General features: G+C 38.3%; 1 protein-coding gene and 1 long non-coding RNA gene across 2 annotated transcripts in view; one reads left to right on the plus strand and one right to left on the minus strand.

The window, feature by feature from the left end:
* The window catches only part of LOC132350200 (cytochrome P450 2C18-like), a 43146-nt gene that overhangs the window by 4563 nt on the left and 11251 nt on the right, over nt 1-27332 (minus strand). The window contains 4 exon segments of the mRNA XM_059899128.1: nt 5447-5634; nt 13964-14105; nt 22779-22945; nt 27101-27250. Of these exon segments, the coding sequence (XP_059755111.1) occupies nt 5447-5634; nt 13964-14105; nt 22779-22945; nt 27101-27250 (647 nt within the window).
* Nucleotides 725-6523, plus strand: LOC132350202 (uncharacterized). The gene is made up of 2 exons (XR_009497869.1): nt 725-793; nt 6180-6523. It is a non-coding gene; the product is annotated as an uncharacterized LOC132350202 (long non-coding RNA).

Here is a 27332-nt window from a genome sequence, read left to right on the forward strand (position 1 = left end):
TTTGCCTCTCGAGCTTTCTTTGCCTAGTCTCCGGCCTCATGACGCCTCAGGCGAAGGGCCGTCTTTCCGCGCCCAGTTCCCGCGGCCGCGCAGGACGCGCAACTGTGCCACCGGCTCCGGAGCTGCGAGCGCTGCCAGCCTGTCGCGCCAGGATGGGGGATGAGCAAGTCGGGCGCTATACCTGGTCCAGGCAGCGCCGCCCCACCTGCCCTGCGCCCTCGAAGGGGAGGCTTGTGTCACAGGCTGGACCACGTCGCACAGCGCCTCGCTGCCGCCAACCCCTAGGCACTCCCTGTGCTGCACAAAAGCGCGTTCGGGGAGGCCACCGCTTCAGCAGTGAGGCCTGCCTCCACCCGCCGTCTGGCCCTGTCTGCGGGCTCCGGAGCTGGATTCCAGCCGGGCTGAGCCTCAGCCCGCGCGGGGCCTACGGGCACCACCAGCGAGCGGAAAGGGGTGAGGCTCCACGGGGCGGCGCCAAGGTCCCGACCTTTAACCCCTGATCCCCGCCCCACCTTCCACGTGGGGCGAGCCAGACGTCTGACGCGCGCCTGCAAGCCCTTCCACGGAAAAGCGAGTAAACCTCCAGCGTTAGCACACCAGACAATCAGTTCCACCAAAGTTAACAACGATGCTTTAAATGTTTTATTTTTTTCGCTTCAAAAATATTTACAGATTTGAAATCTCTCCCCTTTCGCCCCTACCCATACTCAGGACAAGAGAAACGGAAAGAGGCGTTGAGATGATTGTTCAAAGCCCCCAAGGGCCGGCCCTGTGTGCGTGTACATAAATACAGGTGTGTATGTGGGGAGAGGCGTGTACTTGGTTTGGTGTTTTTCTGAATTTTTTTTTTCCCTACCAGTCAATATCGTTCTGGCCAAAACTCCCTTTCCCACTACCACCCAAGAACAGCCCCTCCAAAATGGTTTTCAAAACGTATTGGATTGTTTTGGGTAGAACGCAGGTGATCTGGCTGGAGGAATGCCGATAAATACCAGAAACAATCAAAACAAAAAATAGGGCAGAGGCCATAAATAATAATAAATTAAAAATAAAATAAAATTTTAGAACACTAACAACGGCAAGTGTTGGAGGGTACCTACCTCCAGCAATTGGAACTTTTATATATTGCTAGTAGGAAGGAAAAATGTCACAGCCGTATTAGAAAACAGTTTGGTGGGTTTTTTAAATAAAATTAAACATTTAAGCAACACTCCCACTCCTCGGTATTTACCCAAAAGAGATGAAAATTTATGTCCACACAAAAACCTGTATGCAAATGTTTAAAGCACCTTTATTCAAATAGCCCAAAACTGGAAGCAACCCAAATATCCATCAATTAGTTAATGAATAAACAATTTGTGGCACTCCACATGATGGATTACTCATCGATAAAGAAGGAATAATCCAATGATACATGCAATAACAAGGATGAATCTCAAACATATTCTGCCACATAAAAAAGAGATAAAGGCATATATTGATTACAAGTTATTTCATTTATGTCACATTACATTGCACTCCTGAAAAGGCAAAACTGTAGGACCAAAAGCAGATCAGTGGTTACCAAGGGCAAGAACTGGGGGAAATGGATTGTTTGCAAAAGGAGAATAAGGAAACTCTTTGAGATGATGAAAATGTTTTATATCTTAGTTGTGGTGGTAGTTACATAACTTCACATACTGCTCAAAACTCTTTAGACTCTACACTTAGAAAGGTGATTTTTCTTCTACATAACTTATACCGCAAGTAAAAAATAGAGGAATACATTAAGTCACAAAAAGCACATATGGTAAAAAAGTAAGTCTCCTTCCCATCTAACTACACAAACTTATTTAGACTTTCCAAAAACAACCATTCCCACCAACTAGTTATACACCTTCCAGAGATATTATGCATATCAGGCAGATAATCCTATATACATTTATGCCACTTATCACTTTCTTCTTTTTTTACCCAATGACAAGCATCCAGTGGATCTTGATTTTTTTCTTTAATTAAAATAAGTTAGGGACTTCCCTGGTGGCGCAGTGGTTAAGAATCTGCCTGCTAATGCAGGGGACATGGGCTCAAGCCCTGGTCCGGGAAGATCCCACATGTCGTGTAGCAACTAAGCCCGTATGCCACAACTACTGAGCCTGCGCTCTAGAGCCCGCGAGCCACAACTACTGAGCCCGCGTGTTGCAACAACTGAAGCCCGTGTGCCTAGAGCCTGTGCTCCACAACAAGAGAAGCCACTGCAATGAGAAGCCCGCGCACTGTCACCAGAGAAAGCCCGCGTGCAGCAACAAAGACCAAACGTAGCCAAAAATAAATTAATTAATTAATTTAAAAATAATAATAATTTAGATATTGTCCCATGTCAACACATATACAACTGCCTTATCATGCTACATAATATAAATGTGCCATTGCACTACTAATGAACACTTAGATAGCTCAAAATATTTTTTCATTACAAGCAATGATGCAAGGATGAATTTTTTGGACATTCCTTCATTAGCACTTGTAGTAGATTCTAAGAATTATAATTCTTACATTATAAGATACCATATTTTATTTTTTAATAGATATTGCCAAAATGTCCCCCCCCAAAAAGATGTATTATTTATAATCCTGCCAGTGGCACTTGAAAGTACTTGTTTACACATATCCTCTCTAATAAAAGGTTTTCTCAGCCTTTGACTTCATCACACTGATATATGAAAATAGTGTCTCATAGTTTTAGCTTGTATTTTGCATGTTACCTGGTTTAATTCTTGCAACATTTTGAGGTAAACAAGGTTAGTTTTATCAACAGTTCACAAATGTCTTCAGCAGGACATGAATATTCACATAAAGTAGCATAAATAAGGACTATAGATTCACTTCAGTTCAAGTAAGGTTTTGACCACCAAATGAAATTGCATCAAACTTATATTTGTTTTCAATTTTCCAGGTTTTTAGTATTGCAGAATTAAGGAGGAGGGATTTCTAAACCCACGTTACAGGAAAAAAAAAAACTTAGATCAGCTCTAACACAGTAGCTTTCAGTGATCCATGGCTACGTATATTTAAAGTAGAGCTAATCAAAAGTAAATAAAATTTAAAATTCAGTTCCTCAGTTGCACTGATCACATTTCAGGCACCCACTGGGCACATGTGGCTAGTGGCTACCATATGGGACAACGCAGATATGCACAATTCCCTCTTCCCCAGAAGATAGCAATAGTAATCTCAACCTTAATAAACTCACGATCCTTTTCCCCTCAAAGTAGACTTTTCAGTCATCTTATTTTTATGTACAATAACATATGCAGGCTTCAAATGGCAGTAACTTGTAGGATACCAACTAGAAAGTCTGAATAAACATAGAAACCAAGTGTTAGAAAGCACTGGAAAGCTGCAGACAAAAATTAGTCTCCAGATTCCAGAGACAGAAGAAACTTGGAAAGGTAAACTGGCATCTACAGTCAATATTTGACTGTGTTAATATCCAATTCTGAAACAGGAGGTGTTATATAATTCTGTCCGCCTAGTGAAGGAAAGATGAACACTTTCTGGAAGAAGATAAACATCACCTGAGACTGCATTTTTTTTCTTATGCAATATCTGAACTTAAGCAAAACTTATCAGGTACAGGGAAGACAGAACTAAGCAAACACCAAAAGAAAAGAAAAGGAGGCAATTATATATATATAATAAAAATATACCCATAATATGGAAAGTTACCCACCTTATTTTATGAGGCCAGCATTACCTTGATATCAGAAGTCTGATTAAAAATTCTTTGAGAAAGAGTAATTGCAGACCAGTCTCTTGTGAATATAAATACAAATGTTCTCAGTAAAATGTAGCAAACCAAACTGAGCTTTTTATATATGAGAGACAGACACAGACCCCGACAGAGAGACAGAGAGAATAAAATATATGCCATATAAACAAATGCAGAGAATACATTTGGTCAAATTTTGTACACACGTTTATGAAAAAATTATACAGATTGCGAAGAGCAGGGGACGGGAAAATGGGGAGTTTCTAATCAATGGGTATAAAGTGGTTGCCGGGGGTTTGGGGGAGAGAGGGATGAAGATACAGAACACAGAGGATTTCTAGAGCAGTGAAACTACTCTATATGATACCACAATGATGGATACATGTCATTATACACTTGCCCAAACTCATAGAATGTACAACATCAAGAGTGAACCCTAATGAAAATGATGAACTTTGGATGCTAATGATGTGCCAATACAGGCTCATCAACGGTAAAAAATGCACCGCTCTGGTAGAGGATATTGACAATGGGTGAGGCTATCTATGCATGTGTCGAGGCAGGGAGTATATAGGAAATCTCTGTATCTTCAGCTTAATATTTCTGTGAACCCAAAACTGCTCTTAAAAAATAAAGTTCATCCCAAAATATCATACAAAAATAAGATTAGGAATATTTCCCTGATCTGCTTTTTTTAATATTTACAAAAATATACATAAAATATCATTCTCAATGATGAGATATTAAGCCCTCACCTCTTCCTGGATATCATAAATTAAACAATGGCCACTATCACCACTTCTGTTCAACACTATCCTGGAAATCCTGCCAGTGTGATAATGCAATAAAGAAAATTAAAGTCATGAGAATTGGAAGATAAAGAATAAAACAAATATTAAACCAGGTGGCAAAATTGTGTATACAAAAATTACAAATCAATCCACAAATTATTAGCAATGATAAATGAATTTGGAAAGGTTGCTAGATATAAGGTCATCAAAATAAAATCAAATATATTTCCATATAGCAAAAAAGTGGAAAAGGCATTTTTTAAAATTATACAATGTAGGGACTTCCTTGGTGGTCCAGGGGTTGAGACTCCGCACTTCCAATGCAAGGGGCGCGGGTTTGATCCCTGGTCCGGGAACTAAGATCCCACATGCACCGTGGCATGACCAAAAAATAAAAAACAAAAACAAAATAAAATTATACAATGTATAATAACATCAGAAATATTATTTATCTGAGAAAAACATAACAGACGTGCAAGCCACTGTACTGAAAACAAAACAGCACTGAAAAATTAAAGAAAGCCCAAATCAATTGTATCTGTGAATTGAAAGATTCAACATGTCAAGATGTCAATTCTTTCCAAACTGATTTAATATCAACCTGATAAAAATCATAGCTGAGTGTTTTGGGTAATTGACAAATGGATACTAAAATTTATCTGGAAATGTAAACTGCTAAGAGTAGCCGAAACAATATTAAAGAAGCAGAACAAATTTGGGAGACTTAGCCAGATAATCAAGATCTGTCATAAAGATTTATAGCCACAAATTGGAAACAACACAAAACCCATCAGGCTACCCCACGCATGACTTTTGCAATTCTCTCATCTTAAGGATTGCAACCACACTGTGAATATGGGAACTTCAAGAGCATTGAGGTCACAGCAGGAGAAACAAATCTTACCCTGGGGAGGAAATAGTTTCTGAATTTAACGTCACGGGTCACTGCATGGGGCAGGTTGGTGGGGATAAGGTCACTGTATCTCTGGATCTCATGCACCACAGCATCCATGTAGGGCATGTGGCTCCTGTCCTGCATGCAGGGACTCTGGTGTCTGCCAATCACACAGTCAATCTCTTTCTGGACTTTAGCTGATAAGACACAAGTGCGACTGATGGAAAAACAGGAAAATACATACCACATTTGCATACCAATTCAGAGTTACATAAAGCTCTGTGAAAGTGTTCCAACATCATTATAAACATCAATTATATGCCCAGAAGGACACCTAGACATACAGAGTGAGTTGCCATAATATAGGTACAAATGACTTTCATACAAGCTAGGCTCTGAGATAAATCTGTGCACACCTATATATTAGCATACAGGATCATTAATACAAATAGAAATTATGAAATGCTTCAAATATAAATATTACATTATTAACTCAAGAAATTACTGTCCTCGCAGAAAGAAAAAACAGGAATCAAGTATTAATTTCATTTTAAAAATCAAATTCTGTAACTGATGTATATGTATGTATGGTTTGTGTTACTGTACATGTGTTGTGTGTGTATTTATTTGCAACTTTCAATGCTATCTTCTTTAATCCTCATACTCCCCAAAGGTGGCCACTTTGAAACATTCTAGCAGTTTCTTCTGAAATTTAAATTTCATATTTCTAAATAATTACTAGGGCTTCCCTGGTGGTGCAGTGCTTAAAGAATCCGCCTGCCAATGCAGGGGACATGGGTTCGAGCCCTGGTCTGGGAAGATGCCACATGCTGCAGAACAACTAAGCCCGCGTGCCACAACTACTGAGCCTGCGCTCTAGAGCCTGCAAGCCACAACTACTGAGCCCACATGCCTAGAGCCCATGCTCTGCAACAAGAGAAGCCACCACAATGAGAAGCCCTCGCACCGCAACGAAGAGTAGCCCCCACTCGCCACAACTAGAGAAAGCCTGCACACAGCAATGAAAACTCAATGCAGACAAAAATAAATAAATAAATAAAATAAATACATTTATTTTTAAAATTACTACTTTTATTTCCTGATTTATCCATTTTTAGACAATGGCTAACATACTCAACGGTGAGGGCTAACATACTCAACGGTGAGGGGAGTGACATCAGCATTACAGCAGTGTGAGAAACTCCCTTTGTCCCTACCTTCAATCTACAACCAGTTACATGTCCATAACTCAACAAAGGGAACTCTGCCCAACTTTCTGGTAAGTGAATAAGGGCTTACATCTCAACCACCACCCCATACAAAATAAGTACCCACAAACAGATACATACACATACACACACACACAAAAAACTTCCCCTCACTCAATTTTCCCCAATATATTTATATCACAATTTTTTATTATATCACTATTCATTGCTTATATCATTATGACTATGTAAGTACTGTACAAGTAAGACAACTATGATTATGTTGACTCTTTTGTACATTCTTGGTCTTTTAACACATATTTCAATTCCTAATTTTTAGATGCCAATTTAGAATTATTGCAAATGCTCAGGCAGATGTTTCAAACTCTTAGTAATTAATTTTCTAATTACTGGGAAGCCTCAATTTATCATTTCTCTTTTGTTCTTGGTGTCTCCTCTCCCATCTGCTTTATCCACCGAGTCCATTTTGAAATAGATGTTTTCTAAACCTTGTGCCCAGCACCCTCTCTGAAAAAACCTCCATTTTCCTACATGAGATCGCCTGACTCTTCAGGAATAATTCTCATTTGTAATTAATTTATCATCATTTCAATGGGGTTCTGACCCAGAAAAACATAATTTGCTTAAAGATAATTTTTTTAATTTAAAAAAAAATTGTTCATAAAAGTTAAAACTATTGACCTGAAAAGAAATTCTTATGGCAAACACCATTTTTCTGGACTCAGACTTCTGGAATAATAAAATTCCTTTTGAAGTGTGACATACGTACAAAAAAAGAAAATTACAGGCCAATATTCCTGATGAACATAGATGCAAAAATTCTCAACAAAATGCTAGCAAACTGAATACAAGAGCACATTAGAAGGATCACACACCATGATTAAGCAGGATTTATCCTTGAGATATACGGGTGGTTCAAAATATGCAAAACAATAAATATGATGCACCACATTAACAGAATAAAGGATAAAAATCATACTGTCATCTCAATAGATGCAGAAAAAACAGTGGACAAAATTTAACAACCTTTCATGATAAAAACTCCTCCCAACAAATTATGTATAGAAGGAATGTATCTCAACAAAATAAAGGAATGTATCTCAACATATATGACAAGCCCAGGGCTAACATACTCAACGGTGAGGGGAGTGACATCAGCATTACAGCAGTGTGAGACACTCCCTTTGTCCCCACCTTCAATCTACAACCAGTTAAACGTCCATAACTGAACAAAGGGAACTCTGCCCAACACACAAGGATGCCAGAGAATTCCACACATCTCTACACTTAAAGGTGGGTGGATTGGAACATCTAGAGGAGGCAGAATGGAGGCAACAGGTGAGGCAATGCCTGAGATCCTGGCACCCAGCCATGGCATCTAAGCCCACAGCCCCAGAGAATCCAGGAGTAGCAGGGGGGGGGCATTGCACACAATTCTGACCTCCCAGTCACAACAGCACCCACAGCCACAGGGAACTGAGAAGTGGCAGCAGGACCTGTGACTCTGTCCCTTCAGCTGTGGAAGCACCTGCAACTCTGGACCCCCACCCTCCCGCCCACAGCAGCAGCACCCGTGAACCTGAAAACCCCTAATGCAGCAGAGGTGACCATAGCTCCAACTGCCCTCCAACTCCCACCCTCCCCCCTCGGCAGTGAAGCCCACAGCCCAGACGACCCTGGACAAGGTGCCTGCCGTTCTGTTGCCCCAGGTGGCAATGCCAGCAATAGCAGTGACACCAGCAACAGCAAAGCACCAGTGACAATGAGGCATAAGTAGTGACAATGAGCGCACCGAACAACACCTCTGGCAAAGGCAGTGGGGTGGAAAGTGCCAATTCTCAAATATAGCCAGAGGCAGCTGAAGTAAGAGAAACCAAAAACTTGTGCTATAGTGTCATCTACTGAAAACAAACAAACAAAAAGGCCTCCAATTACAAACCTGTTGAATTGTTAGAAACAAGTTTAAAAGAAAGACAAAACACCTTTACCTAATGAAGAAAGGTGTTTGCTACTTCAAATGCACCAGTAGAAGAACAACTCATCAAGCACCATCGTAACAATGGCATAAAAATTCTCCAGAAGCCAAACTGAAAATCACAGAATATTGAGATCTAATTGATAGACAACTCAAGAGAGCTGTCGTGAAGAAACTCAAACTCAACATGATAGAGCAAAACTCAGACAGGCAGTTCAATGAGCTAAGGAATGAAATTAATGAATAGAAAGAATACCTTACCAAAGAGACTGAAACATTAAAAAAAAAAAAATCTGGAGCTAAAGCATGCAATAAATGAGATGAAGAACACATTATAAAGCAGGCGTCCCCAACCCCTGGGCCACCTGTTAGGAATCGGGCCGCACAACAGGAAGTGAGTGGTGGGCCAGTGAGCAAAGTTTCATCTGCCAATCCCAATCGCTCCCCATCACTCACATTACTGCCTGAACCATCACCCACCGCCCCCGTTCGTGGAAAAACTGTCTTCCACGAAACCTGTCCCTAATGCCAAAAAGGTTGGGGACTGCTGTTACAAAGCACTGGAAATAGGGCACCCCATGGAAGAGAGAATTAGGGAGCCCGAAGATAGAAATCTAGACATGATTCTGGTTGAAGAGGAGAGAGAAATAAGGTGTTAAAAAAAATTGAAGAAATTCTAAAAGAACTATTGGAATCCATTAGGAAGGACAACATAAGGATGATGGGTATCCCACAAGGAGAAGAGAGGGAGAAGGGAACAGAGAGTTCATTTAAAGAAATAATAACTGAGAACTTCCTAAACCTGGGAAAGGAACTGGATATACAAGTGCATGAAGCTAAGAGAACACCTAATTACCTCAATGCAAAAAGACCTTCTCCAAGACACATTATATTAAAACTGCCAAAAGTCAATGACAAAGAAATCCCCATATGCTGTTGGTGGAAATGTAAACTGGTTCAGCCACTGTGGAAAAGTATGGAGATTTCTAATGAAATTAAGAATAGAACTGCTACAGGATCCAGCTATTTCATTTCTGGGTATTTATACAAAAAGTATGAAAACACTAATTTAAAAAGATATATGCACCCCTATGTTCACTGCAGCATTAAAATAGCCAAGATATGGAAACAACCTATGTAGCCATAAACAGATGAATGGTTAAAGATGACGTGGTATATATACAATGCAATACTACTCAGTGAAAGAAAGAGAGAGAGAGAGAAAGAAAGAAAGAAAGGAAGGAAGGAAGGAAGGAAAGAAGGAAGGAAGGAGGGAAGGAGGGAGGGAGGGAGGGAGAAAGGAAGGAAAGAAAGAAAGAAATCTTGCCATTTGCAACATGGGTAGACCTTGAGGGTATTACGCTAAGTGAAATGAGCCAGTCAGAGAAAGACAAATACTGTATGGTTCCATTCACATGTGGAATATACAAACAAACAAACAAACCAAAAACAAAAACATAGATACACAGAACAGAGTAGTGGTTACCAGAAGGGAAGCAGAGTGGAGGGAGGGCAAGATGGGTAAAGGGGGTCAACTGTATGATGAACAGATGGAAACTAAACTTTTGGTGGTGAGCACACTGTGGTGTATACAAAATGTGATGTTGTACACATGGAACATATATAATGTTATAAACCAATGTTACATCAATAAAGCATTTAATTTTAAAATAAATAAATAAGTAAAGGGAAGAGTGGATGGTTAACCAAAAAAAAGGTAAATACTATAAGCTATTCTTTTTGTTTTTAAGAGGTAAAATATGTTAGCTGTATAATTGTATTTACTTAAAACCATTTATAATTTTTAATGAATATTGGAGACCAAATGAAATGTACAGCATGATGTTTTTAATCCAGTGTGAGTGGGAAACAAACAGTACATGAAATTATGACCCCACCATTTTGTTCCTGCTCTTCTGAGCCAGAACCTTTTAACTCTCAGTTTATTAAGGAATATTTTAACCCAATTATACCAACATTGATGGATTTTTATCAAAAGGTGTTTTCTGATATTATTCCAATTAAGCAAATATAATTCTTTGATTAATATTACTATAAACTATTCTTCTAAGATCAGGAACCAGACAAGGATGCCTATTCTCCCCACTTTTATTTAACATAGTACTAGAAGTCCTAGTCAAAGCAATTAGACAAGAAAAATAAAGGCATCCATTCTGTAAAGGAAGAAGTTAAATTGTCTTTATTTACAATGATAGGATCTTATATATAGAAAATCCTAAAGACTACACCAAAAACTGTTAGAACTAATAAACAAATTCAGTAAAATAGCAAGATACAAATCAGTGTATAGAAATCAGTTATGTTTCTATATGCTAACAGTGAACTATCTGAGAGAGAAATGATAAAAATAATCCACTTACAAAGCCATCAAAAAGAATAGAACACTTAGTAATAAATTTGACCAAAGAGGTGAAAGGTCTGTACCTCAGAAACTATAAAACACTGATTAAAAAGAATTGAAGAGAACACAAATAAAAAGATATCCTGCAGTCATGGATTAGAAGAATGAATATTCTCTAAATGTCCACATTACCTAAAGCAATCTACTGATTCAATGTAATCCTTATCAAAATTCTGATGACATTTTCACCGAAATAGAAAAAGAAATCTTAAAATTCATATGGAACCACAAAAAAACCTTAAACAAACCAAACAATCTTGAGAAAGAAAAACAAAGCTGGAGGCACCACACTTTCTGATTTTAAACTATATTACAAAGATACAGTAATAAAAACAGTAGAATACTGGCATAAAAACAGACACATAGATCAATGGAACATAATGAATACAGCAGAAATACAGATGGTCCCCAACTTATGACAGTACCATTTATGGTTTTTTCCACTTTACAATGGTAGAAAAGCCATATGCATTGAGTAGAAACTGTACTTGGAATTTTGAATTTTGGTCCTTTCTTAGACTATCAATATGCAGTATGATACTCTCTCATAATACTGGGTGGCAGCAACAAGCCACAGCTCCCAGTCAGCCATGCAATCATGAGGATAAACAACCAATACATTTACAACCACATTCTGTACCCATACAACTATTCTCTTTCTCACTTTCAGTACAGTATTCAATAAATTACATGAGATATTCAATGTTTATAATAAAATAAACTTTGTGGCAGGTGATTTTGCCCAACTATAAACTAATGTATGTGTTCTGAGCATGTTTAAGGTAGGCTACACTAAACTATGCTATTTAGTAGGTTAGATGTATTAAGCACATTTTTGACATATAACATTTTCAACTTAAAATGGGTTCACTGGGAGGTAACCCCATTGTAAGTTGAGAAAGATCTGTAAATCCAACTATCTACAGTCAAATCTCTTTGACAAGGGGGCCAAGAATACACAGTGGGAAAATGATAGTCCCTTCAATAAATGGTGCTGGGAAAACTGGATATTCACATACAAAAGAATATAATTTGATCCTTATCTTACACCATTCATAAAAATTAATTCAAAATGGATTAAAGACTTAAATGTAAGACCTCAAATCATAAAACTCCTCGTAAAAAGCATAGGGGAAAAGTTCCTTGACATGGTCTTGGCAATAATTTTTGATGACACCAAACACACAGGCAATAAAAGCAAAAATAAACAAGTAAGACTACATCAGTATAAAAAAGCTTCTACACAGGAAAAGGAACAATCAACAAAATGAAAAGGCAACCTACAGAATAGGAGAAAATATTTGTGAACCACGTATCTGACAAGGTGGTAATATCCAAATTATATAAGGAACTCAAACAACTCAATAGCTAATAATAATAACAGTAATAATAACCCAATTAAAATGGGCAAAAGACCTGAATAAACATTTTTCCAAAGAAGATGTACAAATGGCCAACAGGTATACGAAAAGGTACTCAACATCAGGGAAATGAGATATCACCATACACCTGTTAGTATGGCTATTACCAAAAAGACAAGAGATAACAAGTATTAGTGATGATGTGGAAAAAAGGAAACACTTATACACTGTTGATGGAAATGTAAACTGGTACAGCCATCATGGAAAACAGCATAAAAGTTCCTCAAAAAGTCAAAAACAGAACTACCATATGATCCAGCAATTTCACTTCTGGGTATATATCCAAAGGAAATGAAATCAGTATCTCAAAGAGATATCTGCATTCCCATGTTCACTGCAACATTATTCACAATAGCCAAGATATGGAAACAACCTAAGTGTCTATCAATGGATAAATAGATGAAGAAAAGATGATGTATACAACAGAATATTATTCAGCCAATAAAGGTGAAAATCCTGCCATTTGCAACAACGTGAATGAACCTGGAGGATATTATGCTAAGAAAAAGTAAGCCAGACACAAAAAGACAAATACTGCATGATCTAACTTACATGTGAAATAAAAAAAAGTCAAACTCATAGAAACAAAGAGTGGAGGGGTGGTTGTCAGAGGCTGGGGTGGGGGAAATGGGGAGATGTTGGTCAAAGGGTACAAACTTTCAGTTATAAGTTGAACAAGTTCTGGGGATCTAAAGTATCAATACAACATGGTGACCATAGTTAACAATGTTGTATTGTATACTTGAACTTTGCTAAGAGTAGTTAATTAGCTTGATTGTGGAAATCATTTCACAATTTGATTTCACAATATGAAATCATCATGTTGTACACCTTAAATATATAAATTTATATTTGTTAATTATATCTCAATAAAATGGTAAAAATTAAAGTTGTTCAAAAAGGGAAAAAATTCCTTTAGGCACTTCTTTTGTCTAAATAGCATACATCTTTTTCTAAATCTAACCTTGTAAAGAACTTCCCAGACTGTGGAAATTTTCTCAGCCTTTCTTACCAAATTTCTAGAATTTATGCTATACTTCAACAAATATAGTTCCCATCTTCCCTACCCTAGCATTAGAATGCTGCATATTCAGAATAAGGAAAGATTTCTGCAAAAACATACCTACCATTCAAAGTGGACTCTTCTTAAGAAAACTAATATTCAATCCTAGGCCAATTTATGCTGGCTGTGCCTGCTGCAAATCCCTTCCCATGAAGTCCAGACACGTTTCCAGAATTTTTTATTGATGAAACCCATAGCTTTACTGCCTTTGCTACTGCTTACACTGTCTTCACTTTTCTCAGTCCTTCTCCCCTGTTGTACAAATTTGTCTCACTTTTAACCTTTTTTAAATATTTTAATTTTAAACTTATAGCTGGTGGCACAGAAATTTCAAAAATAAAGCTTCTCTAAGAGAAATAAGATGGAGGACCCAATATCTTCCCTGAAATTCACTCTGCCCACCATCTTGCTCATACCTGTGACCTCTTGGTATTTTAGCAGGAGGAGGAGCCCATATCTCAGTGTGGTGTTCGTTTTCTCTGTCCCAGCTCCAAACAAATCAGTTACAGCGGCTATCAAGTTTTCAAAAGTAAACTCCATCTGTTGATTGTGCTTTTCCTAGGAATTATTTCATGTAATTATCTGATAGTTTGCCAGCATATATAATTACACTCAATCCAAAATAACACACACTGTCATAAAGCTAAGCAAACTTAGACACTGGAGTGCAGTATTAAAACAACAACAACTGTATGGTACGGCAAAGTGTGTGGATTGGGCTGACACAATCTTCCTTACCTACTCCTTATCCCTTGCTTGCCTAAAAATTTCATTCCAAGCCTCTTTTGCAGCTACATTGGCCAAGCAACATACTTCTTACCAATGGCCTACTGATGCCCATTTCGCCCTTTCTTTCTTCATACTCAAAACACAGATATGAAGGTGAAGGTGGTGTAGACGTCATCTTGGAACATGAGTATCTGAGCATGAAGATGAAGCCTATATACTTAAGAATGCTGAAGAAAAATGGAAGGCACTTGAGTCCATGATACTTCAGGGCTAGCTCTGGACTGCCCAACATGAGACTCTCTCTATGTGAGATAAATAAACCCACTGTTTCTTTAAGCCTTTGTTAATTTTTTTTTTATTGGTAGGCAAACACAATCTTAATTGATAGAAATGAGCAAATTAGAGCTATATTTTAAAAACCATTATAAGCCAGAATCAAGAGTTTGCAATTCTCTTCTCCCATTGAAGAATTTATGTGGATTCTGTGTTGCCTAAAGACCCATTATGAAGTTGAAAATGTGCAAAATCTAACATGACAGCACATCCTAGAATAGATTATAGAGAAAGAGAATGGATTCACAAAGACAAAATGGGGCTGGCCACTACTGTATTCCAAGATATGAGGCAATAGGCAACTTGGTCTAGGAAACAAGTGCAGATGCTAAGGGTAAGGAAGTGACTGAATAAAGCTCTCACAAGTCAGAAGTTGGGAGAGTAAAAGCCCTTCACAAGGACAACTAAGGTTGGTTTAGATGAGGGACATATATGATTCAAAATTGAAAATAACAATGGGACAATCTGAAATAATGACTACAGAGGTCATTAACAAACCAAAAAATAATTTCTTCCTATCCAGTCGTCCAGACCAGTACTAATTTAATAAGGCTCTTATAATCCCCAAATGACCTGTGGCATGCCCAATATTATGTAATCCAACACCACTGAGATAGACTTAATCCTATCGACAGTTGTACTTGGTAGATAAAAGTAGTCATCCTCATTGGTAACATCAACTTCATACAGTTTTCTAACCTTGTCAACTCAAAATTACTCCGAGGCCAAGAAGGAGAGCAGAGTTCTTATAAACCATTATTACTATTTCCATCTGTTCAAGTGAATTTGAAGCATCAGCGGTTATGTACACATAGCCTATCAAAAGTAAGTCAGCCTGTATAAAACCTTGCTGAAAGAAATTAAAGAAGAACTAAATACATGGAAATACATCCCATGTTCATCTATTGAAAGACTTAGTATTCTTAAGATGGCATTACTCCCGAACTGACCTACAGATTCAACATGATCCATATCAAAATCACTGTTAGCTTCTTTGCAGAAATTGATGAGATTGTCCTAAAATTCATGTGGAAATTTAAGTGACCAAGAATAGATAGAACAATCTCAGAAAGAAGAACAAAATTGGAAGACTCACACTTCCCATATTAAAAATTACAATAAAGCTATGGTAATCAAGATTGTGTGGTACTGGCAAAGAGCAACATATATAGACAAGTGGAATAGAATTGAGAGTCCAAAAGTAAACCCTTCACATTTACAACTAATTTTCAACAAAGTTGCTGAGATCATTCTATGTGAAAAGAATAGTCTTTTCAACAAATGGTGCTGGGAAAACTGGACACCCATATGCAAAAAAATGAAGTTGGACCCATATCTCACACTATTATCAAAAATTGATTTAAAATGGATCATAGACCTAAATATAAGAGCTAAAACTATAAAACTATTAGAAGAAAACTTGGAGGGAATCATCATGACCTTGGATTAGATAATAGTTTCTCAGATATGACACCAAAAGCACAGGCAACCAAAGAAGAAGATTAATAAATTGGATTTCATGAAATCAAAAACTTTTGAATTTCAAAACACACTATCAAGAAAGTAAAAGGACAGGGACTCCCTGGTGGTCCAGTGGTTAAGACTCGCCACTTCCAATGCAGGGGGCGTGGGTTCAATCCCTGGTCAAGGAACTAAGATCCTACATGCCTGCATGGCATGGCAAAAAAATAAAATAAAATAATTTAAAAAAGAAAGTAAAAAGACAACCCATAAAATGGGACAAAATGTCTGCAAATCATATATCTGATAAGGCACTTATATCTATTAACACTGAAGAACTCTTACATCTCAACAATTTAAAAATAAAAACAAAAATAAACAAATAGGACCTAATTAAACTTAAAAGCTTTTACACAGCAAAGGAAACCATAAACAAGATGAAAGAAAACCCTTAGAATGGGAGAAACTATTTGCAAATGAAGCAACTGACAAAGGATTAATCTCCAAAGCATACAAACAGCTCATGCAGCTCAATATCAAAAAAAAAACAACCCAATCCAAAAATGGGTGGAAGACCTAAATAGACACTTCTCCAAAGAAGACATACAGATGGCCAACAAACACATGAAATGATGTTCAACATCACTAACTATTAGAGAAATGCAAATCAAAAGTACAATGAGGTATCACCACACACCCGTCAGAATGGCCATCATTAAAAAATCTACAAACAATAAATGCTGGAGAGGGTGTGGAGAAAAGGGAACCCTCTTGCACTGTTGGTGGAAATGTAAATGGATACAGCTACTATGGAGAACAGTATGGAGGTTCCTTAAAAAACTAAAAATAGAACTACCATATGACCCAGCAATCCCAGTCCTGGACACATACCAGGAGAAAACCATAATTCAAAAAGACACATGCACCCCAACGTTCATTGCAGCACTATTTCCAAGAGCCAGGACATGGAAGCAACCTAAATGTCCATCAACAGAGGAATGGATAAAGTAGATGTGGTACATATATACAATGGAATATTACTCATCCATAAAAAGGAATGAAATTGGGCCATTTGTAGACATGTGGATGGACCTAGAAACTGTCATATATAGTGAAGTAAGTCAGAAAGAGAAAAACAAATATCGTATATTAACGCATATATATGGAATCTAGAAAATGGTACAGATGACCTTATTTGCATGGCAGAAATAAAGACACAGGTGTAGAGAACAAATGTATGGACACCAAGGGGGGAAAGGGGGGTGGGATGAATGGGGAGATTGGGATTGACATATACACACTATTGATACTCTGTATAAAATAGATAACTAATGAGAACCTACTGTATAGCTCAGGGAACTCTACTCAATACTCCAATAAAAATTAATTTAAAAATTAATTTTAAAAAAAATAGGGGGCTTCCCTGGTGGTGCAGTGGTTCAGAATCTGCCTGCCAATGCAGGGGACACGGGTTCGAGCCCTGGTATGGGAAGATCCCACATGCCGCGGGGCAACTGGGCCCGTGTGCCACAACTACTGAGCCTGCGCGTCTGGAGCCTGTGCTCCGCAACAAGAGAGGCCACGATAGTGAGAAGCCTGCGCACCGCGATGAAGAATGGCCCCCGCTTGCCGCAACTGGAGAAAGCCCTCGCACAGAAACGAGGACCCAACACAGCCAAAAATAAATAAATAAAAAATAAATTAAAAAAAAAAAAAAGCATTGCCTTGCTTTAAAAAAAAAAAAAAGCAAGCAATACAGGATGTTCAGAAGTGCCATACTAGAAATTAAAAAAAAAAAAAAAAAAAAGCCAAATTCAAAAATGGGCAAAGGATTGAAATAGACATTTTTCCAAAGAGATATATAAATGGCCAACAAGCACATGAAAGATGCTCAACATCATTAGCCATCAGGGAAATACAAATCAAAACCACAAGGAAAGACCACTTCACACCTACTACGATGGCTAGAATCAAAAGGACAGATAATTAGAAGTACTATCAAGGGTGTGAATAAATTGTACCCTTCATACACTGCTGATGAGAATATAAAATGGTGCAATTTTATGTATAAGTTTTCTTCTAAGAGTTTTATAGTTTCAGCTCTTACATTAAGTCTTTGATCTGCCACACTTCCTCCAAAGGTTAAATATAAAGTTATCATAGACCCAACAATTCTACCACTAGGTATATACCCAAGAGAAATTAAAACATATGTATACACAAAAACCTGTACACAAATGTCCACAGAAACATTATTCATAATAACCAAAAAACAGACGCAACCAAAATGTCCATCAACCAACAAACAGGTATATAAAATGTATATCCACACTGAAATATCATTCAACCATTTAAAGGAGTGAAGTAATGATATATGATACATCATCAATGAACCTTGAAAACATTGTTAAGTGAAAGAAGCTAGACACAAAAGATGTTATCATACATATTGTATGAATTATACATATTGTATAATTCCATTAATATGAAATGTCCAGAATAGCAAATCTATAGAGGTGGAAAGTAGATTAGTGATGTTTAAAGCTGCGGAGGTTGGGGAAGAATGGGGGTGACTCCTAAAGCATATAGGATTTCTTTTCAAGGTGATAAAAGTGTTCAGAAATTGATTGTGGTGGGAGCTACACAACTCTGTGAAAATGTTGAATTGTACTTAAAATGTGTGAAGGGTATGGTATGCAAATTATACTCAATAAAGATGCTATCAAAAAATAATGTCAGACTCTAAGTACTAGAGTGAAGTCCAGAGAAACAATGTGGGTTTTAAATATAGCACTGAGGAAGCAGCCACTGTTAAATGAAATATCAGACATCTTAGAGCCTCCTTAGCCCAGGATTAGTGGCGTGGCTTCATAGCATTATGGAAATCCCTCAAATTATGTGCAAAATACCAAGAACTCATATAGGTGCATCTTTCTGGGATGGCGTCCATATTTTTAATCAGATTCTCAAATCAACTGGACCCCAGAAAGATAAAAATCATTTCCCTAGCAGCAGAGAAGGCAGAGAACAGAAGTAATTCGCTTCTTCCTTCCTCCATTTCTTCAAACCACACCATCTGCTTAACTTCACTCTGTTTGGAACACACGATTTGAGCAGTCCAATTCAAATCCAGGGACAATTCTTTGAAAGTCATCTTCATCAGCATCTTTGGTGCCTTGCCATTTTAGCCTACTAACTGATTTCTCATTTCTGCGCAGTGCTACAAAGTGGTTGAATAAAATAATGGTGGCCTCAGGGACTTCCCTGGTGGCCCAGTGGTTAAGAATCCGCCTGCCAAGGCAAGGGGCACGGGTTAGAGCCCTGGTCCGAGAAGATCCCACATGCCACGGAGCAACTAAGCCTGTGCGCCAAACTACTGAGCCTATGCTCTAGAGCCCATGAGCCACAACCACTGAGCCCACGTGCCACAACCCCTGAAGCCCGTGCGCCTAGAGCCTGTGCTCCGCAACAAGAGAAGCCGCCACAATGAGAAGCCCGCACACCACAACGAAGAGTAGCCCCTGCTCGCCACAACTAGAGAAAGCCCACATGCAGCAATGAAGACCCAATGCCGCCAAAAATAAATAAATAAAATAAAATAAATAAATTTATAAAAAAAAATAATGGTGGCCTCAAATGAAGAAATTTCCTTCTCTAGATTTAGCTTTTTACAGTGTGTTCTAGATTCTGCCTTTCCCCAGTTCAAGAACAACTCCGCCCCTACATAAATGTTTTTTTATGGCATCTATATTACTTTTGTCACAGTTTCCAACTTGACCCTACCACTATTCAAATTCACTATTCAGATTTACTATCTGAATTTTTCCCTCCTGGGTTGAACTTCTCAAATAGGGAATTTGGTCTTATTACTGAAATTTCCCATATAGTCCCTACAATTTGACTCTCATCCTCTCCTCTAACTAACACCAATCCTTATAGATCTCTGGTACTATGACAAGATGGACAGATTGATTTTATTTCAGAATCTTCTGCATTTCCATGGTCCAGACTTTCATCAAGCCAAAGTCCAAAGAAATTAAAAATCTCACAGCTGGTCCTTGAATTCCATTCTCATCATACAGATCATTCTACAGAACTCCCAGAATAATCTTCCCCAGTAATTATTTGCATTCTACTCTTGTTCTGGCTCATACATCTACCTGATCAAATCACAACTTTTCCTGCCAACATTCACGTTTACAGTTACTTGACAGACAGCAAACTCCCACTCCACATCTGTCCAAATTTACTGAAGACATATCTACCATATGCCAAGCCTTGGTTAAAAACTGAAGTGAATAAAAAATGGTCTCTTTCTTCAGGGGGAGCATTTTATAGTGTACATTAAAATAATTCTTCATGCTGCTAGAGATATTTAAGGGAGAAAACTCTGACCAGATGATGAAAGTTTATAGCAATTTCCTATACTCATACATCAACCTTATGGTATTAAAGCATATTTATGTCAATTCTCTCATTTTTTAAATTACTTCTTCCTTACAACCTTGAAACACAGAATAAGATGAATTACTATGATTCACATTTTGTAGATGAGGGCAGAGGTTAAGGAATTTTGAGTAACCTGATATTGATCACAAAGCCACTCCCTGCTATTTCTACTACTATCAAGCAGCCTCAGAAGTAGAATCACTATATTATAACCCAGAGGGGTGCAAAAACGGCATGAAACCCACCTCAGCATTTTAGGGATAAAGTAGCTGTGCACCAGAGCAGGTAAGTGACTTTTCTAAGATCATGTGATTTTATTTAGGCAGAGTACAGGACATATCAGCTCACCACAGGGCAAAACTGTGGTGTTTGTTTATGATTCATACACCATAGAACCAATCATTTTGTCATCCCAAGCCCAATTACGCTGTCAGCTAGGATCCCAACTGAAGCATCAAACACCCCTGCCCTAGTCGGTGTTCCCCGGAAGCACCTCCGTTCATAAACATTGTCCCTCCTTGAAAGAGATATTCTCTTCCTTCCTAAATTAGGATATTTCTGCTAAGTAACATGATAAAGAAGTCACTACATATTTGAGGATAAGCCTTGTGGGTAATGGAAACCTTTCAGCAAGGACCTGGATGTCCATTGAGTGTTATGGCCATCCTTTTGGGCAGTCACCAAAGTAGTTTATGGAAACTGGGCTTTGGGGGTAGTGGAAATACCACTGGCCAGGAAGCCAACAGGCTTGAATTCCAGCTTTATACTCAGGCATTTCTTTTCTTTGTAAAATAAAGGCTCAGCCACCTTTCCCAGATGTTCACTCTATGACAATAAGGCAGGACTGCTGTGTTCAAACATTCACTTACAGAATAACATCAGCAAAAATGATGCAGTAGACAGTTCTAAAGGCCTATCCCTCTACAAAAATGTCAGCAAATCAAGCAGAAACGGTCAGAATCAACTTAAAAAATGGCAGGAAAGATCTGTGGCTTGTTTTTTCTTTTTCCTTTTTTTTTTTTTTTTTTTTTTTTGCCCTTGTCCCACTTCCGTCCTCGGCTTGGCAGTGGTCTTAACAAAGGCAGCTTGTGGTGTGGGAGCCTGGTTCCTGGTTCCAGAGGAACCAGAGCAGACCTCACTCACAAAGACCGTGTTTCTGTGTTCTAACCTGTCTGGGGCCACCTGACAGACTGACACAGGCACTTGTTTTTGTTTCATCTAACCTAGAGTGGAAACGCAACAGGGATGTCTCAAAAACCTTGCAAGATTAATGAACAGCCCACAGCCACCTGGGGCAAAAGATTACAGTTAAGGCATACAACAGAGCACCAAACTCCAGGAAGAAAAGCTGGGGAGGGAGTGCCTTTGGGGAATTAGGACATTCAAAAGCACCGCTGTATACTGAGAAATTTAGAAAGCTACACACATGCACAGAGCCAATCTAGAAGAGTTATTTCCTTCCTCCCTCCCTCCCTCCCCCCTTCCTTTCTCTCTCTCTCTCTCCATCTCTTTCTCTTCATCTGTTTTTTTTTTTTGGCTCCTCACATTCACGGATATCGATATCCATAGACTCCAGATAGAGAACAAACTAGTGGTTATCAGAAGGGAGAGGGAAGGACGGAGGGGCAGTATAGGGGTACTGAGGGAAAAAGGGTTATTACGGGATTATATGAAATCATGTGTGTGAAACTTTTGAAAACTGTAAAGCAATACAGAATTTAAAGACTGTTTCATTCAATTTAAAAGAATGAAAAAAAAAAGAAAAGCAAAAGAAAGATCTATCACTCCTAAAAAAAAAGACATCTCTCTCCAAACACTAGCTGAACGTAAGCTAAAGGAACAGAGATTCCAGTGACCACACAAGGCCAAAAAAAAAAAAGAGACTTTGCGAAAATAGTTTAGAAAAGTCACTAAATAAACAAATAGCTACAGCTTGTAGAAGGCAAAAAAAAAAAGAAACAAACAAAAAAAAAAACTATAGGGACTTCCCTGGCAGTCCAGTGGTTAAGACTCCATGCTTCCACTGCAGGGGGCAGGGGTTTGATCCCTGGGCAGGGAATTAAGAAAAAAAAAAAAACTGGAGCAAGCAAAAAAAAAACAAAACAAAGAGAGGGGAGAATCTGATTCCCAGGGTTATCACGTTGTAATATCCAAAATGTCCAGTTTTCAAACATTCACTTCACGGCTTGGTCCATATAGAATTTTGGACTTGTCAGAGAAAAGAGCATAAACAATTTCTCAGGAAGAGAGGATCCTGACCTCCCCCGGATCCATGGGGAGCTCATAAATCCTGAGGTTTTCATTAAAGTTTTCCAGCAAGTTAACAAAATTCTGATCTGTATAATCAAAACGATTCTGGAAAATAATGGAGCAGATCACATTGCAGGGAGCACAGCCCAGGATGAAAGTGGGATCACAGGGTGACCCTAAAGAATTGAAAAGATTTATAAAACACTATTAAAATATAAATATAAAACTTTGTTGTGGATAACAGATAATTTGAGAATCTCTGAAGCAATATCTACCTAGAAATTCCCTTATCAGCAAAAATTTAAGCATGCTTAAAATCAACACATCACTGTTCCCTTAAACATGAATTGACAAAATGGATTAAAGACCTAAATGTAAGGCCAGACGCCATCAAACTCTTAGAGGAAAACATAGGAAGAACACCCTATGATATAAATCATAGCAAGATCCTTTTTGACCCACCTCCTAGAGAAATGGAAATAAAAACAAAAATAAACAAATGGGACCTAATGAAACTTAAAAGCTTTTGCACAGCAAAGGAAACCATAAACAAGACGAAAAGACAACCCTCAGAATGGGAGAAAATATTTGCAAATGAAGCAACTGACAAAGGATTAATCTCCAAAACATACAAGCAACTCATGCAGCTCAATATCAAAAAAACTAACAGCCCAATCCAAAAATGGGCAGAAGACCTAAATAGACATTTCTCCAAAGAAGATATACAGATTGCCAACAAACACATGAAGGAATGCTCAACATCATTAATCATTAGAGAAATGCAAATCAAAACTACAATGAGATATCATCTCACACCGGTCCGAATGGCCATCATCAAAAAATCTACAAACAATAAATGCTGGAGAGGGTGTGGAGAAAAGGGAACCCTTTTGCACTGTTGGTGGAAATGTAAATTGATACAGCCACTATGGAGAACAGTACGGAGGTTCCTTAAAAAACTAAAAACAGAACTACCATATGACCCAGCAATCCCACTACTGGGCATATACCCTGAGAAAACCATAATTCAAAAAGAGTCATGTACCACAATGTTCATTGCAGCTCTACTTACAATAGCCAGGACATGGAAGCAACCCAAGTGTCCATCAACACATGAATGGGTAAAGAAGATGTGGCACATATATACAATGGAATATTATTCAGCCATAAAAAGGAACGAAACTGAGTTATTTGTAATGAGGTGGATGGACCTAGAGAGTGTCATACAGAGTGAAGTAAGTCAGAAAGAGAAAAACAAATACCGTATACTAACATATATATATGGAATCTAAAAAAAAAAAAGAAAAAACAAAATGGTCAGAAGAACCTAGGGGCAAGACGGGAATAAAGATGCAGACCTACTAGAGAATGGACTTGAGGATACAGGGAGGGGGAAGGGTAAGCTGGGACAAAGTTAGAGAGTGGCATGGACATATATGCACTACCAAACATAAAATAGATAGCTAGTGGGAAGCAGCTGCATAGCACAGGGAGATCAGCTCGGTGCTTTGTGACCACCTACAGGGGTGGGATAGGGAGGGTGGAGGCAAGACGGAAGAGATATGGGGACATATGTATATGTATAACTGATACACTTTGTTATAAAGCAGAAACTAACACACCATTGTAAGCAATTATACTTAAAATTATACTCCAATATATTGGAGCAATTATACTCCAATAAAGATGTTAAAAAAAAAACAAACATGAATTGACCATTCCATCCTAGTTTGTTTAATAATCGTTCTCCAAATACTCCATTTATATCACTGCCTTGAATCAAGGTGCTGGTTATTTTGAAGAGCAAAAGAACAAAAAAAAATTTAAGGGTCAGTTTTTTAAGACAATAATTCAGGTTATCTATCAGTGCAAAATCACGTCTGTCTGGTAAACTTGTAGACAATTAAGCACTGACGTAGGAAGGAAGCAATAGTTAGGAACCTGGAAACATTTTATATATAGTGAATAGCTGAAGGAACAACTTGTAGAATTAGGAAAGGAAAAGACTAAAGAGAGAAAGATTATGGAAAAATTCAGGTGTTTGATGGAACAAAGGAAAAAAAAGCAAAAGCTGTCCATGTTGTACGAGAAGAAAACTAACACAAATGAACATGAATTGTAAGATAGATTTGTTTGCCTAAAATAAAAATAGGTAAGAATTCTTCATTTCAAACAAATCACAGGGCAAACAAGAAAGATTAAATTGATAAATGGAGTCCTTTTGTTTCTTTATTGCAGTATGGAGAGGAGGTGAGGAGGTGTGGGTAGGAACATCTTGCTCTAAGAAATAGTGTCCCTCATCACCAATCAGGCCTCACATTTAATTTATTTGGACAGAACAGGCCCTCTTGTGGAATTCTGGGATATTGCTACATATAGCCATCAACGGAATACCATATGCTGTTACAAATTTTTTAATTTGAATTTAGATGAAGTCCAGACAAATAAATTAAAGCAGAGGAAAAGTAGTTTTCTTTTTTAGTGGTCAATATTTACATGAAATTGCTATAATCGGATGATCGATAAACTTTATATGCAAAAAAACCAAATCATATCATACATGTAATTAAGGGTGACTTGAATCAAAGTGTTGTGATGAAACGATAGGGAATTAAGTAATAGGAACCTATTTAGTTAAGTGCTCCTATGCCAGGCTCCTTTTCAGCTGAACCATGCCAAGACACTAAGCTTGCAGAAAAACTTTTACTTTAGAAGGTAGGGGATAATTTGAGAAGGTCTTAAGATTTCTGTGTGTGTGACAGCTAAAATCTGATTTTTAATCTTTCACTTGAGAGAGAGACTTACAAAGCAGGGTAATTTGGAATTCAGACTGAAAATAAGATCCATCCTAACAAGCACTTCATAGGTCAGTACAGCTGACAGTAAGGGGTAAAATATTACCAAAGTACCAAAATTGGTAAAAAATTACCAATTACCATCCAATTGTTTTAAAATGTACTTGGGTTTTATTTTTATTCATATGGTAAGGCCAACAACAGATCAGGAGATGATAAGATAGTTTATTACTCATACTTCCCAAGAGGAGGGGGCACATGGGGAAGCACCAAGGTCAGTCAGGAGGCAGAAGGAACAAGGAGAGAGCATGGGCCAAAGCCTTTACTGGGGTTTTCATGGAAGAAATGAGCAAGGCTGGGTAGGTATGCTGACTAAGTTTAAGACTGGATAGTTTGGGTAATTGCAGAGGGCTCTAGGCCCTAGGGGTGGTCCCTAGCTGTCCTGTAACTGGCCCTGGGTTGATTTAGGGCAGGAAGAATATTGGCTTGGTGTGTGAGGGTTTCATAAAGGAGGTTTCCTGGGGGTATCGGCTTTGGATAGGCTGGTTTGAAAATCATAGGAGTGCTCACACACAAGATGTGATGCTCTATCTCAGAATTAGCTAACCCTGGGAGAGGCAGTTGCTCCCTGGGTCTGCAAGGCCCCCAAAATGTCAAAGTATCATAAAGTAGAGAAAACAGAAAACATGATTATTATATCAATAATGGGGGAGGGAAATATAAAGAAAGCTGAAAACAGAAGAAACTAATAGGGAAGGCAGGGTAATGAGTTATTAATAATAGTTGAAATATGTTTAAATAAATCATTTTATAACCTGGTATTTGTGTAATGTTCAGGATTAAGTCACAGCATCTATTTCTTAAAATATATAAAACAACAGTGTAAGTAGGGAGCAACATTAAATAACTGAAGCTGATCATTTTAAAACAGTTATTTACAAGGAAATCACAATTGATGAGGTCTGCACTAAGGGATGCCTAAGCAACTAAAATCATAGACAATTATCATTACTGGCCAGAACAGTAGGCAATGGGTCTCAGAAGAAACCCTAAGACATGTGAGTGAGGCGACCATACAAATATAGGCCAATCAAGTGAAAACACATGTCATTTGTTTCACGCTCCATAAGGGTGTGACGAGGTCATTCCCACCATGTCCACTTGATGAAATGTTCTGGAATATATAACCCACATTTACACTATGGGAAAAAACATTGTTCTCTAATGCTAGAAAAAAACGAGACTCAAAACCTTCTACCTTCATGACCTAATGATTTGAAAACAAAAAGTTCAGGACAGGATAGGATTAAATGACCTTTAATCCACACTATATGCACCATCATGGGCGTACACACACAACAAGCATAGATACACAAAAGCCCTCTTGGCGCTCTCCTCTCTCTCCCCGCTCCACAGGAGGGCTCACAACCATGACCCATACGAAAGATGTAGCTGTCCCTGAAATGCTTCCTAGGATGTCACTGGAGAAGAGAGCAGTCTGTTCAGATGAGAGTTACAGAGCATAGAATCACCCACCACTGGCTTTTCTCAACTCCTCCACAAGGCAGTGGGCTTCCTCTTGAACTCGGTCCTCAATGCTCCTCTTCCCCACCCCGAAATGCCACAGTGTCATGAGGGAGATGCGCCAGATCTCCTTCCATCTCTTTCCATTGCTAAAGAGGATTCCTACCAGGAGGAGAAACAGAAACTAGGAGGGAGGCCCTAGGGAAGGCGGAGTGAGCTGACACTTGGCAGCCTGGCAGGTGGA

This window comes from Balaenoptera ricei, chromosome 16 (assembly GCF_028023285.1).
Source record: "Balaenoptera ricei isolate mBalRic1 chromosome 16, mBalRic1.hap2, whole genome shotgun sequence".
Classification (NCBI taxonomy): Eukaryota; Metazoa; Chordata; class Mammalia; order Artiodactyla; family Balaenopteridae; genus Balaenoptera; species Balaenoptera ricei.